General features: G+C 49.3%; 1 protein-coding gene across 1 annotated transcript in view; it reads right to left on the minus strand.

Annotated features, from left to right (window-relative positions):
• The window catches only part of LIPC (lipase C, hepatic type), a 179,279-nt gene that overhangs the window by 16,909 nt on the left and 150,346 nt on the right, over positions 1-12,024 (minus strand). The window contains exons 5-8 of the mRNA XM_065941556.1: positions 9,427-9,609; positions 8,537-8,654; positions 5,628-5,861; positions 2,569-2,814 (exon numbers count right to left, since the gene is read on the minus strand). Coding sequence (XP_065797628.1) covers positions 2,569-2,814; positions 5,628-5,861; positions 8,537-8,654; positions 9,427-9,609 — 781 coding nt within the window. The remainder of the gene's footprint in view (positions 1-2,568; positions 2,815-5,627; positions 5,862-8,536; positions 8,655-9,426; positions 9,610-12,024) is intronic.

The following is a 12,024-nucleotide window of genomic DNA, read 5'->3' on the forward strand; positions in this document are numbered from 1 at the left end:
GGGGCTGCCTCCAGGGGACTCCTCGTCTGTCTTCTTGGGATAGCACCTTGTGTGCAGAGTATAGGAGGGGGTTGGTCTCCCCTGAGCCCCGCTGAAGGAGGGCCTCTGCCTACCCTGGCTCAGATTATGCTTGAAGAAGGAGTGATGGCCTGGCACAGTGGTTTTGGCAACTGCTGCATGAGAGAGTTGCTGCTGCCCTAATGTGATTCCTTGGTTCTCCTTTATAGGAAAAAGTTTCCTGTGAGTTCGTAGCAGCAGTGTGTGGTGATCAGGCATCTGGACTCCCTGGCAATGGAAAAACTCAGCCCGGCTTGTGGCAGCTGCTCTCCCCTCCCCTCTTCCTTCTCTTGACTCTCACCTCCTGATCCCATCTCCATGCCCCAAGTAGAAGTCCTCCGGCAGGACCCAGTCCCTCACTTCAGATGCACAGCCCTGCCCAGAAAGGTGAAAAATGACCCTGTCTCTTTCCAGCTGATCTCAAGGAGAAAGCAAGACCCTTCCCCACCTCTCCTCCCTCCCTCAACCCCATAGACAGACCGTGGGCAGGCCACTGAGATAAAAACCACTTGACTGATTGTTGGGAGTGCTCAGTCACTTGTGTCTGACTCTTTGCGACCCCATGGACTGTAGCCCACCAGGCTCCTCTGTCCTTGGGATTTTCCAGGCAAGAATACTGGAGTGGGTTGCCATAGCCGCCTCCAGGGGATGGCCTAGGTCTAAATGTTGGCTCTGCTAAGAGTTCTTTCTGTGTCCCAGGGCAAATGATTTTTCTCTTATCTGGGCCTTTGTTTCCTTGTCTGGGAAATGTGGAATTGAACAGTTTCTTGAAATGCTAACATTCCAGGATTAGAGTAGATCCAGTGAAATGTGATTATCTGAGAGGCTTAATCACTCCAGGCATTTGAAAGAGGAGCTGTTTAACAGAAGTAAGTGTCTAATTGGCAGCCTGGAGGGGGGGATCTCCCTGAAGCAGGAGTTCTTCCAAATTCCCTCACCTGCTCCGGGTGCCTCAGGTTCCTCCACCCCTCCAGGAAGGACAGCTGAAGGGACCCTCTGCCCCTCAGGCAAGAAAGATCCTGCCCTCACTCCACGTGCTCTCAGAAGCTATCTGCTGTTCAAATGGATTTCTGTCATTCCTGGGCTGCACAGAAGGGCAATCTGGCTGGAGAGCAAAAGTTCAGATAAACAAAAGACTCCTGTGCCCTGGGAGCTTGAACTTGGGAGCGTGGTAATGATAGGAATGCCAGCCTGGGAGTCAGAGGGACCTGGGTTCTAAGCCTCCTTCCAGGCTAAGCGACCCTGCGTTCCTCGCCTGGCTGTTGTGGGCACCATGAGGAGTCTGTGGCTGCACCAAATGTTTTTGTGTAAAACGCTGTGCAAATGCAAAGCGGTGCTGAGGGCGTTCACCTTCTGTAGCTACAGATATCTGCAGAGTAACAATCAAACGGCACTGGGCTCCTCCCAGGGCCGTGAGCCAGTGCTGTGAACAGTAAGATGCTAAATCACTCCCGAGCTGTTTTAAGGATTAGGCAGAAATGTTAATGGCAACAGATGTCGGCTTGTTCCCTCCAGGAGGATTTAGGTTTCAGTGGAGTATTTCTCTGCTGGCTTCTGCCCAAATCATGGCCACAGCCCTTTTTCTGACCTCTAGTTCAACCCAGCAAGCAGAAGGGGCTCGCTTTTTCCCCTGAGGCTGAGAAGCAGAACTTCTAGGGAGGGCCTCAATAAGACAATGATCTCTTGTAAGATGAGCTGATTCAAACTTTAGAAGAAATGGGGAACCACAAATGTAGTTTGGAGCCCAGGTTTTTCCTGGCAGCGATGAAGAGAGATGAAAGTACTGGGTTCTAGCCTGGGTTTGGAGAAGCTTCCAAGGCTCTGTACAATGAGACCTGGAGCTCCAGGCTTTCTGGATCTAACATTCTGTTAGGGGAAACACACTGACTGAAACCGCCCATCCTGGTCAGGCTCCATAGTAATCACTTGCAAGAGTTATTTTACCACAGGAGGTCCTGGTAAGGAACGTGGAACTAACAAGCTATCACCAACTGAAAGTTCAGGAAAGGTGCCATCAGGAAGGACCCTGAGTCAGAATGATTGGCCAGAAAACCTGGAAACTAATCCCTTCACCTTTAAACCTGAGACATCTAGCCCTATGGAAGAGCAGTCCTCCTGGGTTCCCTTACTCTCGTGCTCTCTGCCCCTGTGCCATTTCCCAATAAAATCTCTTGCTTTATCAGCTCGGACAATTCATTTCTGAGTGTTAGAAAAGAGACCACTCTCTGGTCCTGGGAGGGGTCCCCCTTCCTGCAACAATGCTAGGGGACCATGAAGAGAGCAGCCAACCAAAGGACTGTTTCAGAAAGTATCAGGCTTTCTCCTCCAGCACTTTTCAGCGAGGAGGCCACATTCTTGGGGAAAGAGAGTGGCGTGTGTGTTATCATCCCGGTCTGGAATCTGTGCAAACAGCAGATCCGGCAGTAGCTCCAGGAAAAGACTCTGGGGAACTTTGTGAACCTGCAGACAAGCGGCTGCATTCTGCCCTTCTGATGGCTCCCCTGCACTCACCTTTGAATGGGGACTGGGCTCGAGTCACCAGGAAGAGGCTCTTGCTCTTCTTGCTTTGCCGCTCTTGGCGGGTGTGGTAGCCCAGCGTGTTGCAACGACCCTTCTTGCAGCTCAGACACAGGCCTTGGCTGAAGCTGTCCATGTCCCTGCACAGGTAGGCTGTGCTCTGCATGTCAGCGTGCAGCAAGGAGTCGATGAAGAGGTGCACTGACCGCTCGTGGGCACATTTAACGGTCTGGGTGATGGCTGGAACACAGGGCAAGAAGGACGTTATCATCCCTTAATCCGGAGGATCGCCTTGCTTCTCAGTGCAGAGTAGCACCATCTCTGGAAGGAGGATGGGAGTGCTGAGGTCACAGGTCAGCCCATTGACTACAGGGGTTGGCATAGTTGGCGGAAAACTCCACAAAGAGTAGACCGTTTGCAGGTACTTAGTGTAGGGGCAGAATCCCAGGCTCTGAAGGGCTGCCCAGGGCACTCTGTATGTTACGGTAGGTGTTTTAATAGGAGCCCCGAGTCACTAAGAAAATACTGAGTTCTTTAAGCAAGTGTGTGTGTGTTAATCGCTCAGTCAGGCCTGACTCTGCGACCCCATGGACTGTATGTAGCCTTCCAGGCTTCTCTGTCCATGTAATTTTCCAGGCAAGAGTACTGGAGTGGGTTGCCATTCCCTCCTTCAGGAGATCTTCCTGACCCAGTGATCCAACCCAGCTCTCCTGTGTTGCAGGCACATTCTTCACCATCTGACCTACCAAGAAAGTTCTCTTTAAAGCTATTCATTTTGGAAATATTTTAGTCTCAAACAGTTAAAAATGCACAACTGCTGATACTCTAAGGCTGAGTTGGCAGAACAGGCTTGTGTGGAATGCCTCTTTTTATTTATTTAATTAAAAAAATTATTTTATTTTTGGCTGTGCTGGGTCTTCGTTGCTGCACGCAGCCTTTCTCTGGTTTCAGAGAGCAGGGTCTACTTTCTCATTGTGGTGCACAGGCTTCTCACTGTGGTGGCTTCTCTTACTGTGGAGCAGAGGATCTAGGGTGTGTTGGTTTCTTCAGCAGTTGTGGTGCACAGGCTCAGTTGCCCCATAGCATATGGAGTCTTAGTTCCTGGACCAGGGATGGAACTCATTCTCCCTGCAGTGGAAGCGGGGAGTCTTAACCACCGTACTGCCAGGGAAGTCCCTGGAATGCCTCTTTTCTTAACAAAGCTGGCTAAGCCAGTGCCCAAGCACTGTTGGGACTTGGCTACTGGTCTGGTGAGGGCTGAGGCCTCCCCGACCATGTCCCAAAGCAGTCACAGCCTGCCCGAAGTAACTGGCCGGATGACCAGCATGGGGCTTTGCTTTGAGAAGGATGTGCTCCAGTGACCAGGTCTAAATGGACCTAAGCCAAAACAAGTTTAGGAGGTTTCCATACCAAGGGTTTTGACCTTATTTTGGGAGGGGAGGTTGTATTGGGGTCTCCAAATCTTAATCTTTAGTGTTCTCTAGGAGTGTTGAGGAACCACCACAAGGTATGGTAAGAACTTCCTGTGAAAGTGGACCCCAGGTAGCTTAGGCAAATCATTTTCCCAAGGATTAGTCATGTCAGTTCCTGGTCACGAGCGGCTCTATTTGTTGAGCACCCACTATGAGGCAGGTACTACTGAGTGCCTTCCCTGGATATTCACCGCAGCTCCTCAAGGCAGCTCTTACAAGTGGGAAAACTGAGCTTCAAAGACAGTCTCTAACTCACACAAGCTCACCGAGCCAGGAGGTGGTGAGGATGGTAAAGCAGTTATCAACTGACCATGTCAACACGTTCACCCCAGAGTGGGATCACTTTCAAGCGTAAGGGTGAAGAAAATGGAGAAAAACCACCCTAAGGTGGGCAAGCTGAATAAATATACTTGGTCCCATCATTCTGACGTTTAGCACAAAATAGAAAATGGTAGTAATTGGGCAGAGGCATTCACCAGGTGATCAGTTAATGAACAGCATCTAGGGGTCTCTGTTGACCTTAGGGAGGGTGTAGATCTGGGAAGAGGGCTGGCTGATCACCAGGGACTGCTGGTGACCAGAGGGCAATGATAGGAGAGAGATGTTAAGGAATGATAAGGGGAAGTTCCCAGAAAGTTCTCAGGCGTGGGCTGGTGAAAGGCTGGGAGTCCAGCCAAGATGAGATAATGTCGAATGTGAAGGTCATTCTGATACAGGAGACATGAAGGTGGTTAAAGAAACACAAGATAGTGTGTGCTTAGCTCAGTTTTCAAATGATTGGGAAAAGATGGTAAGTGGGGGTGGGCTGGGGTCTCCAGTTGGCTTAGAGTGAGTTGGCAGGTGTCAATCAGGATATTATTTTCTAATAAAGAGAAACTTGGAATGCCTATGAAATGTATGGTTTTTGCTCACATTTTTGTTCTTTAATCCAGGGCCTGTTATCAAGGTTCATGTTAATGTTTTGGTTTTGGGGTTTGAGAGAGAAGGGGGAAATCATGACCCAGGTAATGCCACAGTCATTTTCTGCACTGAGACAAAGTCCCAAGGAAGTCACAAGGACCTATTTAGAGCTGAACTTTGAATTGGAAGAATCTCAGTAATGAATGTCCCGTGGGGTCAGCTGATTAAACCTCATACTTGGAAGACCACGAAGCCGTGATCTATTAAGTGGATTAGCCTGGGGCCAGAATAGAGGCAGCCCCCTGAGTGAGGAAGCTTCTGGAGAAAGAGGAATGACCACAGGCAGCAGGGCTCAATTTTCAGAAGGGCTGATACCCCAGGAGAGACTTGTCTGGGTATGATGAGTGGAGATGAGAAGTGGGAATTCTTGGATGTGCCCTCAGCTCATCCTCCGTGTCTGAGCTCCAGCGACCACTGCCTGTGAAGAGGAAGGTCTTGCCTGGGGAACAGCACCCTTTCCCACACACACAAGCTCTCTCTGCATGGAGTAGATGACCAAAGTGTTGAGCCCCATCCTTGCCAAACTCCTCCCAGAATCTCGCAGATTGGATTCCCCTGGATCCAGAGGCCACACCAACTGTGGGGAGTCTAAGCCATTGTAGGCTACTGTCTCTTTCTCACCATTTAAGCCATGCTTGGCGAAATGTTTGTAGAGCTCTAGGAAGTGGCATCCGGGCTGGTAGGAACCCCCATTGGGGTAGAAGTCATAGTGTGCTATGGGCTGTTTGATGCCGACACTCAGGCCCATGTGCTCCCAGGTAAAGGTGTGAATGGCGTCCACAAAACTGGCGTCATCCGGTGACAGCCGGTCGCTGAGGGAGGCTTTTTCAAACAAAGGGCCTGCGGCATCCAGCCCTAGGAGGAAAGCAAAGGGAAGGATCAGATTGGAGCAAGAGGAGGCAGGGAGAAAGGCTCTTTTTAGCTTTCTGATGTTATTGCACATTCATGAGCTAGCAGGAAGAAGAAAATCCTAGGGCATAATCTTTCTCCAGAAAATCTTGCCATGACTTTTTTGCACTAAAGTTAAAGTAATTCATGGTGCTTAAAATCGGACACAGGCTGGTTATTATCTATGGGGAAAAGAGGTTTGCAGGAACTATCCAGTGGTAGAAATGAGGTTATAAGGGAATGCTTGATTTATTTAAGCAAATCAGTTTTAAGTACCTTTCAAGCTACTTTCGAGAGCATCTGTTTGCATACAAAAAACCACTGTGTTATTGTAAGTAGTTCTAACCTACCCATCAAAGAAAGAATTTATTTGTCTCCATGTTGTCAATAATTTCCCTAAACAAGCTGGCTTTCTCTCTACACTAATGTCATTTCGTTGGAATGTTCAGAACAGCCTTAGGACATTACTGTTCTCTGGGGAAAATGTCATGAGCAAATAGGACTGCTTGCTCACAGCTCTGGTCCTTAAGTGACAGATATGTTTGCATGAGACAAGTGGCAGTCTCTGGCAGACTATAGATGGGGAGTATTTATGCACTCAAGGAGTTTTGTCTGTCTTTTTTGCTTTACCTTTTCTGGGGGAGCCCTTGTTGACCTGTATCAGGCCTGGCTTCGATCCTTGGTGGGGATAAAGGAATTGACACGGGGCCATGACAGTCCCTGCTCTCCAACCCTCACCTCTAAGTTACACATGAAGGCTGTGATTTATATTTCTTTCTTCATCAGGCTGTGAGATGACAACAGAGTAATTAGCTGTCCTGTCACTTCTGATGTGTGTGGGCCTGGCTAATAATGCCTGGTGTGGCCTGTGACACCAGCCAGCGTGGAGAGGGTCCCAGGCCCAGTGCTGCCTCTCTGCAGTTCTGACTTCTCCTTCTAGGCCTGGTTTGTCTGTGAAGGGCCTCACTGGCCTTCTGTGATAAGTTCTTATGAGAGGGTCTGTTCACTGCCAGCTTATTGAGGGTTAAATCATGGAGGGCACCAAGTACTGATCCATGGTCAGGCCTCCCCAGTCACCAATGAGATGAAAAAAAAAATGGAAAATGAATTCTCATCATGACAGACTGGCTTCATTTAAATGTCTGCCATCATCCTTATCTTTTTTTAATGCTAAAATAAATCTCTTCTTTTATGAAGGAATGGTCACAGTAGATAGCAGTTGCCAAAAGTGTTCTTTCTTGATAAAATAAAAGGTCACAGCAACTCTATTCATCTTAAATTTTGTTCAGACTGTTTTAGATTGTGAATTATTATTTTAGGCTGCTGGGTCTTGAAGGATGAGTAGGCATTTGGTAGGTAGACAGGCAAAGGGAATAGTGATTGCAAAGGCCCAAAAGGATAAGAGGCCATGGCGTGTTTGTAGTAGAGTGGAGAAAAATCTAGTGTCATGAAAGCCTAGAGCCACAAGAAGGGACCAGGGGGAGGAGACGCTGGAGAGCTTTGGGAACTCTACACTGAGAAGGGCCTTGTCTAGGCCTCCTAAAGCTTCACCCTGTAGAAATCAGTGGGCCTCCGAGACTGGGCTGAGGAATCATCTCATCAGGCCTGTTCCTCTGAATGTGACTCTGGGTCTGCAGGGGGGAGGGGTGAGGATGGGTGGAGGGGGGTGAAGTGGGTGTTTGGGCAGCCTGCTAGGAAAGGCCTTCTTGTGCGTCGTCAGCTCTTCCTAGGTATCTCGGGGTGTTTCCAAGCTGGCATAGAGCTTGGGGTTTTTGGTGCTGGGATCCCTCCCCCAATGCAGATGGGCCCCAGCATAGGACCCACGTGTTTCACTAAAGTGGAAACAGAGGTCCAAACATGGCTGTCACAGGAAATGTAAGGCTGTCGTTCTGTTTTTTTTTTAGTTTATTTTTAATTGGAGGATAGTTGCTTTACAGTGTTGTGTTGGTTTCTGCTGGACAATGAAGTGAATCAGCTATATCATCAGTATACCTATGTCCCCTCCCCCTTAAAACCCCCTCCCACCCTCCATCCCACCCCTCTAGGTCAGCACAGAGCACCGGGCTGAGCTCACTACGTGATATAGCCGCTTCCTGCTAGCTGTCTGTTTTACACGTGCTGGTGTGTGTCCGTCAGTGCTGCTCTCAGCTCGTCCTACCCTTACTCTCCCCACTGTGTCCACACGTCTGTCCATTCTCTCTGTCTGCGCCTCTGCTCCTGCCCTGCACCTAGGTTCATTAGTACCATTTTTCTAGATTCCATGTATATGCACTAATATATGATATTGTTATAGCTGTCATTCTTTAGCTCACATTGGGTTTTTAAAACTATAGGTTGGAAAATAAACTCTTTCCTATTACAAAAGTGTACAGAAAGTGTACCTTTTAGGTCCTATTTGGCATGACTATGAGAGGCATTTGTTTGAGGAAAGGCGGTGATTTCTCTAAATTCTCGGAGAACAGCGGTCTATGGCAGAGGTTATGTTTGAAATAAATAGTGCTACAAGTCCTCCTGTGAACTCTAATACTGCTCGAAGGAAGCCGGGGGTGTGTTAATTATGAGCCTGTTGGAAAAGCAGGTCCCTGCTCCACGCCCCCGTGCAGTCGTGGAGATTATAGTTGTTAGTTATCAGGCATGGTTACCTGTAATTCTCCCAATCTTGTGCTTTCTGCTCATGTAACTGCCAGCGAATCCTGAGACGTGTGCACCCAGGCTGTACCCAATTAGATGAACATGGCTTGGAGAAAATTGAACAGATTCCTGGAAGACAGTGGTGAGATGGTTGCAGGAGGGGGAGAGCTGCCTGGATAAAAGCCTTTCGTGGGTCCAGCCTGCTTGGCTCTCTATTCTTTGTACCACAAGTGAGATGCTTATTTCCTACTCAGGACCCAGACAGTTTTCTCATCTTGCTGACTCTGTCCTGTTTTCTCTCATGCTCAGCTACCTGGGCCCCTGCCTGGTATGCCACCTCTTGTCTGCCCATCTTTGTTCTTGCTGTTGAGTCGCTCAATTGTGTCTGACTCTCTGAGACCCCATGGACTGTAGCCCGTCAGGCTCCTCTGTCCATGGGAATCTCCAGGCAAGAATACTGGAGTGGGTTGCCATTTCTTTCTCCAGGGGATCTTTCTGACCCAGGGATGGAACCCGGGTCTCCTACATTGCAGGTGGGTTCTTTACTACTGAGCTACTAGGGAAGCCCCCTGCACATCTTTACATGGACATGAATTCCTTGCAGGAGTGATCTCATCCATGCATATGGGAGTTTTATAGTTTACAGGGTGTGTTTAGATCCCCTAGTACATACAAAGAGGTGAGCATAAGAGGAATAGATGATTCTATAAGACAGGGCTTCAAGTAGGCATCCGAGAGAGCCCTGGGTTCTGGTCTCTGTCTTGTGCCTTCCTATTCCTGTGAGCTTAGCAGAAGTGGTTGTCTTGTTTTGGGTGCTGTAGGAGACCAGCCTAATTCACTCAGTCTTGGAGGAAGGGAGGGGAAGGGAGAAGAGGGAAGAAAAGATCAGGGCAGGTCTCACCTGCAGCCACTGGAGAAGAGCCGCGATCTCCTGGCCGACGAGGCGAGTGTTGCGGACGGCAGTGGTGTAATGGTTGTGAGCCAGGGTGACCCATTCTGCCAGCCCCACATTCACTGGCTGGGCCAGGTGAGACTTCAGTGCGGCTACCATCTCCCAGACCCAGTCTTCCAGTATGCCGTCCACCTGAGGGTAGGCCCGCAGTATCATCAGCCTCCCGGAGAGAGAGGAGGGAGCCCTGGACAAGCTCCCTCTTTTTTCTTGCTCACCTCTTCCCTTCTCCAACTCTGGGCTCATTCTGGGTCTTTCTCTCCAAGAGAAAGGGCTTAACCTGGGGCTTCTCAGCACACTGTCATTTGGGGCCAGATATTTTTTTGTTGTGGGGGTTGTCCTATGCATGGTAGGACATTGAGCAGCATCTCTGCCTCCACCCACGAGATGCCAGCGGCACCCCATTACCCCCCACCCCCAAACCCCAAGCTGTGAAAACCAGAAATGTCTCTGGACATTCCAAATGTCCCATCCCTCAAATGAGAACCATTGTCTTAACATTCTCTATTTTAGGACTTTGCAAGCCTTAAAACAATGTAAGTGTTTGTAGATGGGGCACTGAAAGACAACCTGTCCTTTGGGGGTTGACTCCAGTGCTACCTCCTCTGCAAGGCCTGTGCTGGTGCCCCTCTGAGTCACACCTCGCTTGCTCTCTCTGTCCCCACCCACTGTGTTCTGCTTGCCTTGGAGGGACTACCACCGTGAGCTGGAACATAGTAGGAACTCATAACGATCAAGTTGATTGATTATGGAGAATCATTCTGTCCATGTACCTGGTCGAGAGCCAGTTTGCAGGACATGCCTGAAGGGTTCACAGAGCAAACATGTTTGTGTTGGGTCTTGAAGGATAAATAGGAATTTGCAGGGAAGAATCAAGGTGGGCAGGTAAGTGCGGAGGTGGTTGGGGGCAGAGTGGGTATCTAAGGGATTCCAGGTAGAGGAAATCATGTCCAGAGGTGCAGAGTCACAAAAGGGCAGTGTGGTCTGTCCGGGAAGAGGGGAAAAGTTGGGTGTGATTGAAGATGAGAAGACATAAGTGAAACTGGACAGCAATACTGATGGTCTGGCTTGTGAATAAGATGCATTCATTTAATAAATGTCCACCTAGGACCTTCTGTGTGGATATAGCATTCTGGGTTCAAATCTAGACTCTTCTAGTTACTAACAGAATAACCTTAGGCAAGTTATATAACTAGTCAGTGGCCCTGTTTCCTTGTTGGGAAAATGGGGATAATAATATTGTCCTTCTTCCAGAATTGTTGTGAAGATGAGATGGATGAATAGACATACAGCACCTAGAACAGTGCCTGGAACACAGTGAGGACTCAGTGCATGGCGGTTGCCACAGCCGTTGTTGGTATTTTTATTACCAGCAACAGTACATGTACTTCAGTTTGCACAAGATTTTGAAAACAAGGAACTCATTCTAGTAAAAGGATCACAGGGAGAAGACCCTGCTGTCCTCATGTTTGTAAATAAAATATTTAGTCAGCTATTAATTCAGTTAACAAATATTTTTAGAGCACGTAATATATTCAACAGTATGGATCCTGTCCCGCAGAAGATAAGAGAAAGGACACAGTAGGCAGAAGGCGCAGCCTATGTCAAGGCCAAAAGGAGAGAAATCACCTGGTCTGCGGAAGGAGCTGCAAGCGGAGGTGAGGGGGATGTAGAAAGCGTGGTGGTGGGGCAGGGTCAGAGGGGGAGTGCCTGCTCTGCTCTGTGCAACCTGCCTTGCTTTGAGGCTCTCAGCTCACGTTCCCCCCTCAGGTCAGGCATCCAATTCCATGCTTTTCTTAAAGGAATAGGGATGGAGCCCCTAGCTCAGTTGGAGAGAGGTTGCTGTGAGGAGGTTGCAGTGTGATGGGGCCCCTGTCAAGCCCATCCTGACAGAGGTTTGTGGGCTTTGGAGCATGAGGGTTCTGGTTTTGGATTTCTGTCCACTGAGGGCTGTGTGACTGTGGTTGCTGCTTGACCCTTCTGTGCTGCTCCTCATCTAAGAGATGAGACTAACTCAAGTGGCCATGTAGGGAGGGGTGCGGATTAAATGAGCTGACCGCTGATGTAAAGGGCCGAGCTCCTGTAGGGCCTCGTCTGGATTAGGTCTCTTCTCTAGGGGCAGGAGAGCCTTTAGCACCCTCACTGCCAACCCTGTGCTGTGGTGGAATCCCCGCCCCTTTTCCCTAGGATGCGTGCTTGTGTTGCTAAGTCACTTCAGTCATGTCTGACTCTTTGTGATCCAATGGACTGTAGCCCACCAGGCTTCTCTGTCCATGGGATTCTCCAGGCAAGAATACTGGAGTGGGTTGCCTTTCCCTCCTCCAGGGGATCTTCTCGACCCAGGAACTGAACCCACGTCTCTTCTGTCTCCTGCGTTGGCAGGCGGGTTCTTTACCACTAGCGCCACCTGGGAAGCCCTAGGATGGGGCTCCTTTAAATCCTAGGAGGAAGGTGCTGGCAGCCTCCAAGAGGCCCTGCGCTTTTCTGGGATGGCAATAGCAGACACCCCACCTTGTGGCCACACCCACATGGCGTCGTGTGGTTCCCACT

The sequence above is a fragment of the Muntiacus reevesi genome, chromosome 7 (genome assembly GCF_963930625.1).
Source record: "Muntiacus reevesi chromosome 7, mMunRee1.1, whole genome shotgun sequence".
NCBI classification, from domain to species: domain Eukaryota; kingdom Metazoa; phylum Chordata; class Mammalia; order Artiodactyla; family Cervidae; genus Muntiacus; species Muntiacus reevesi.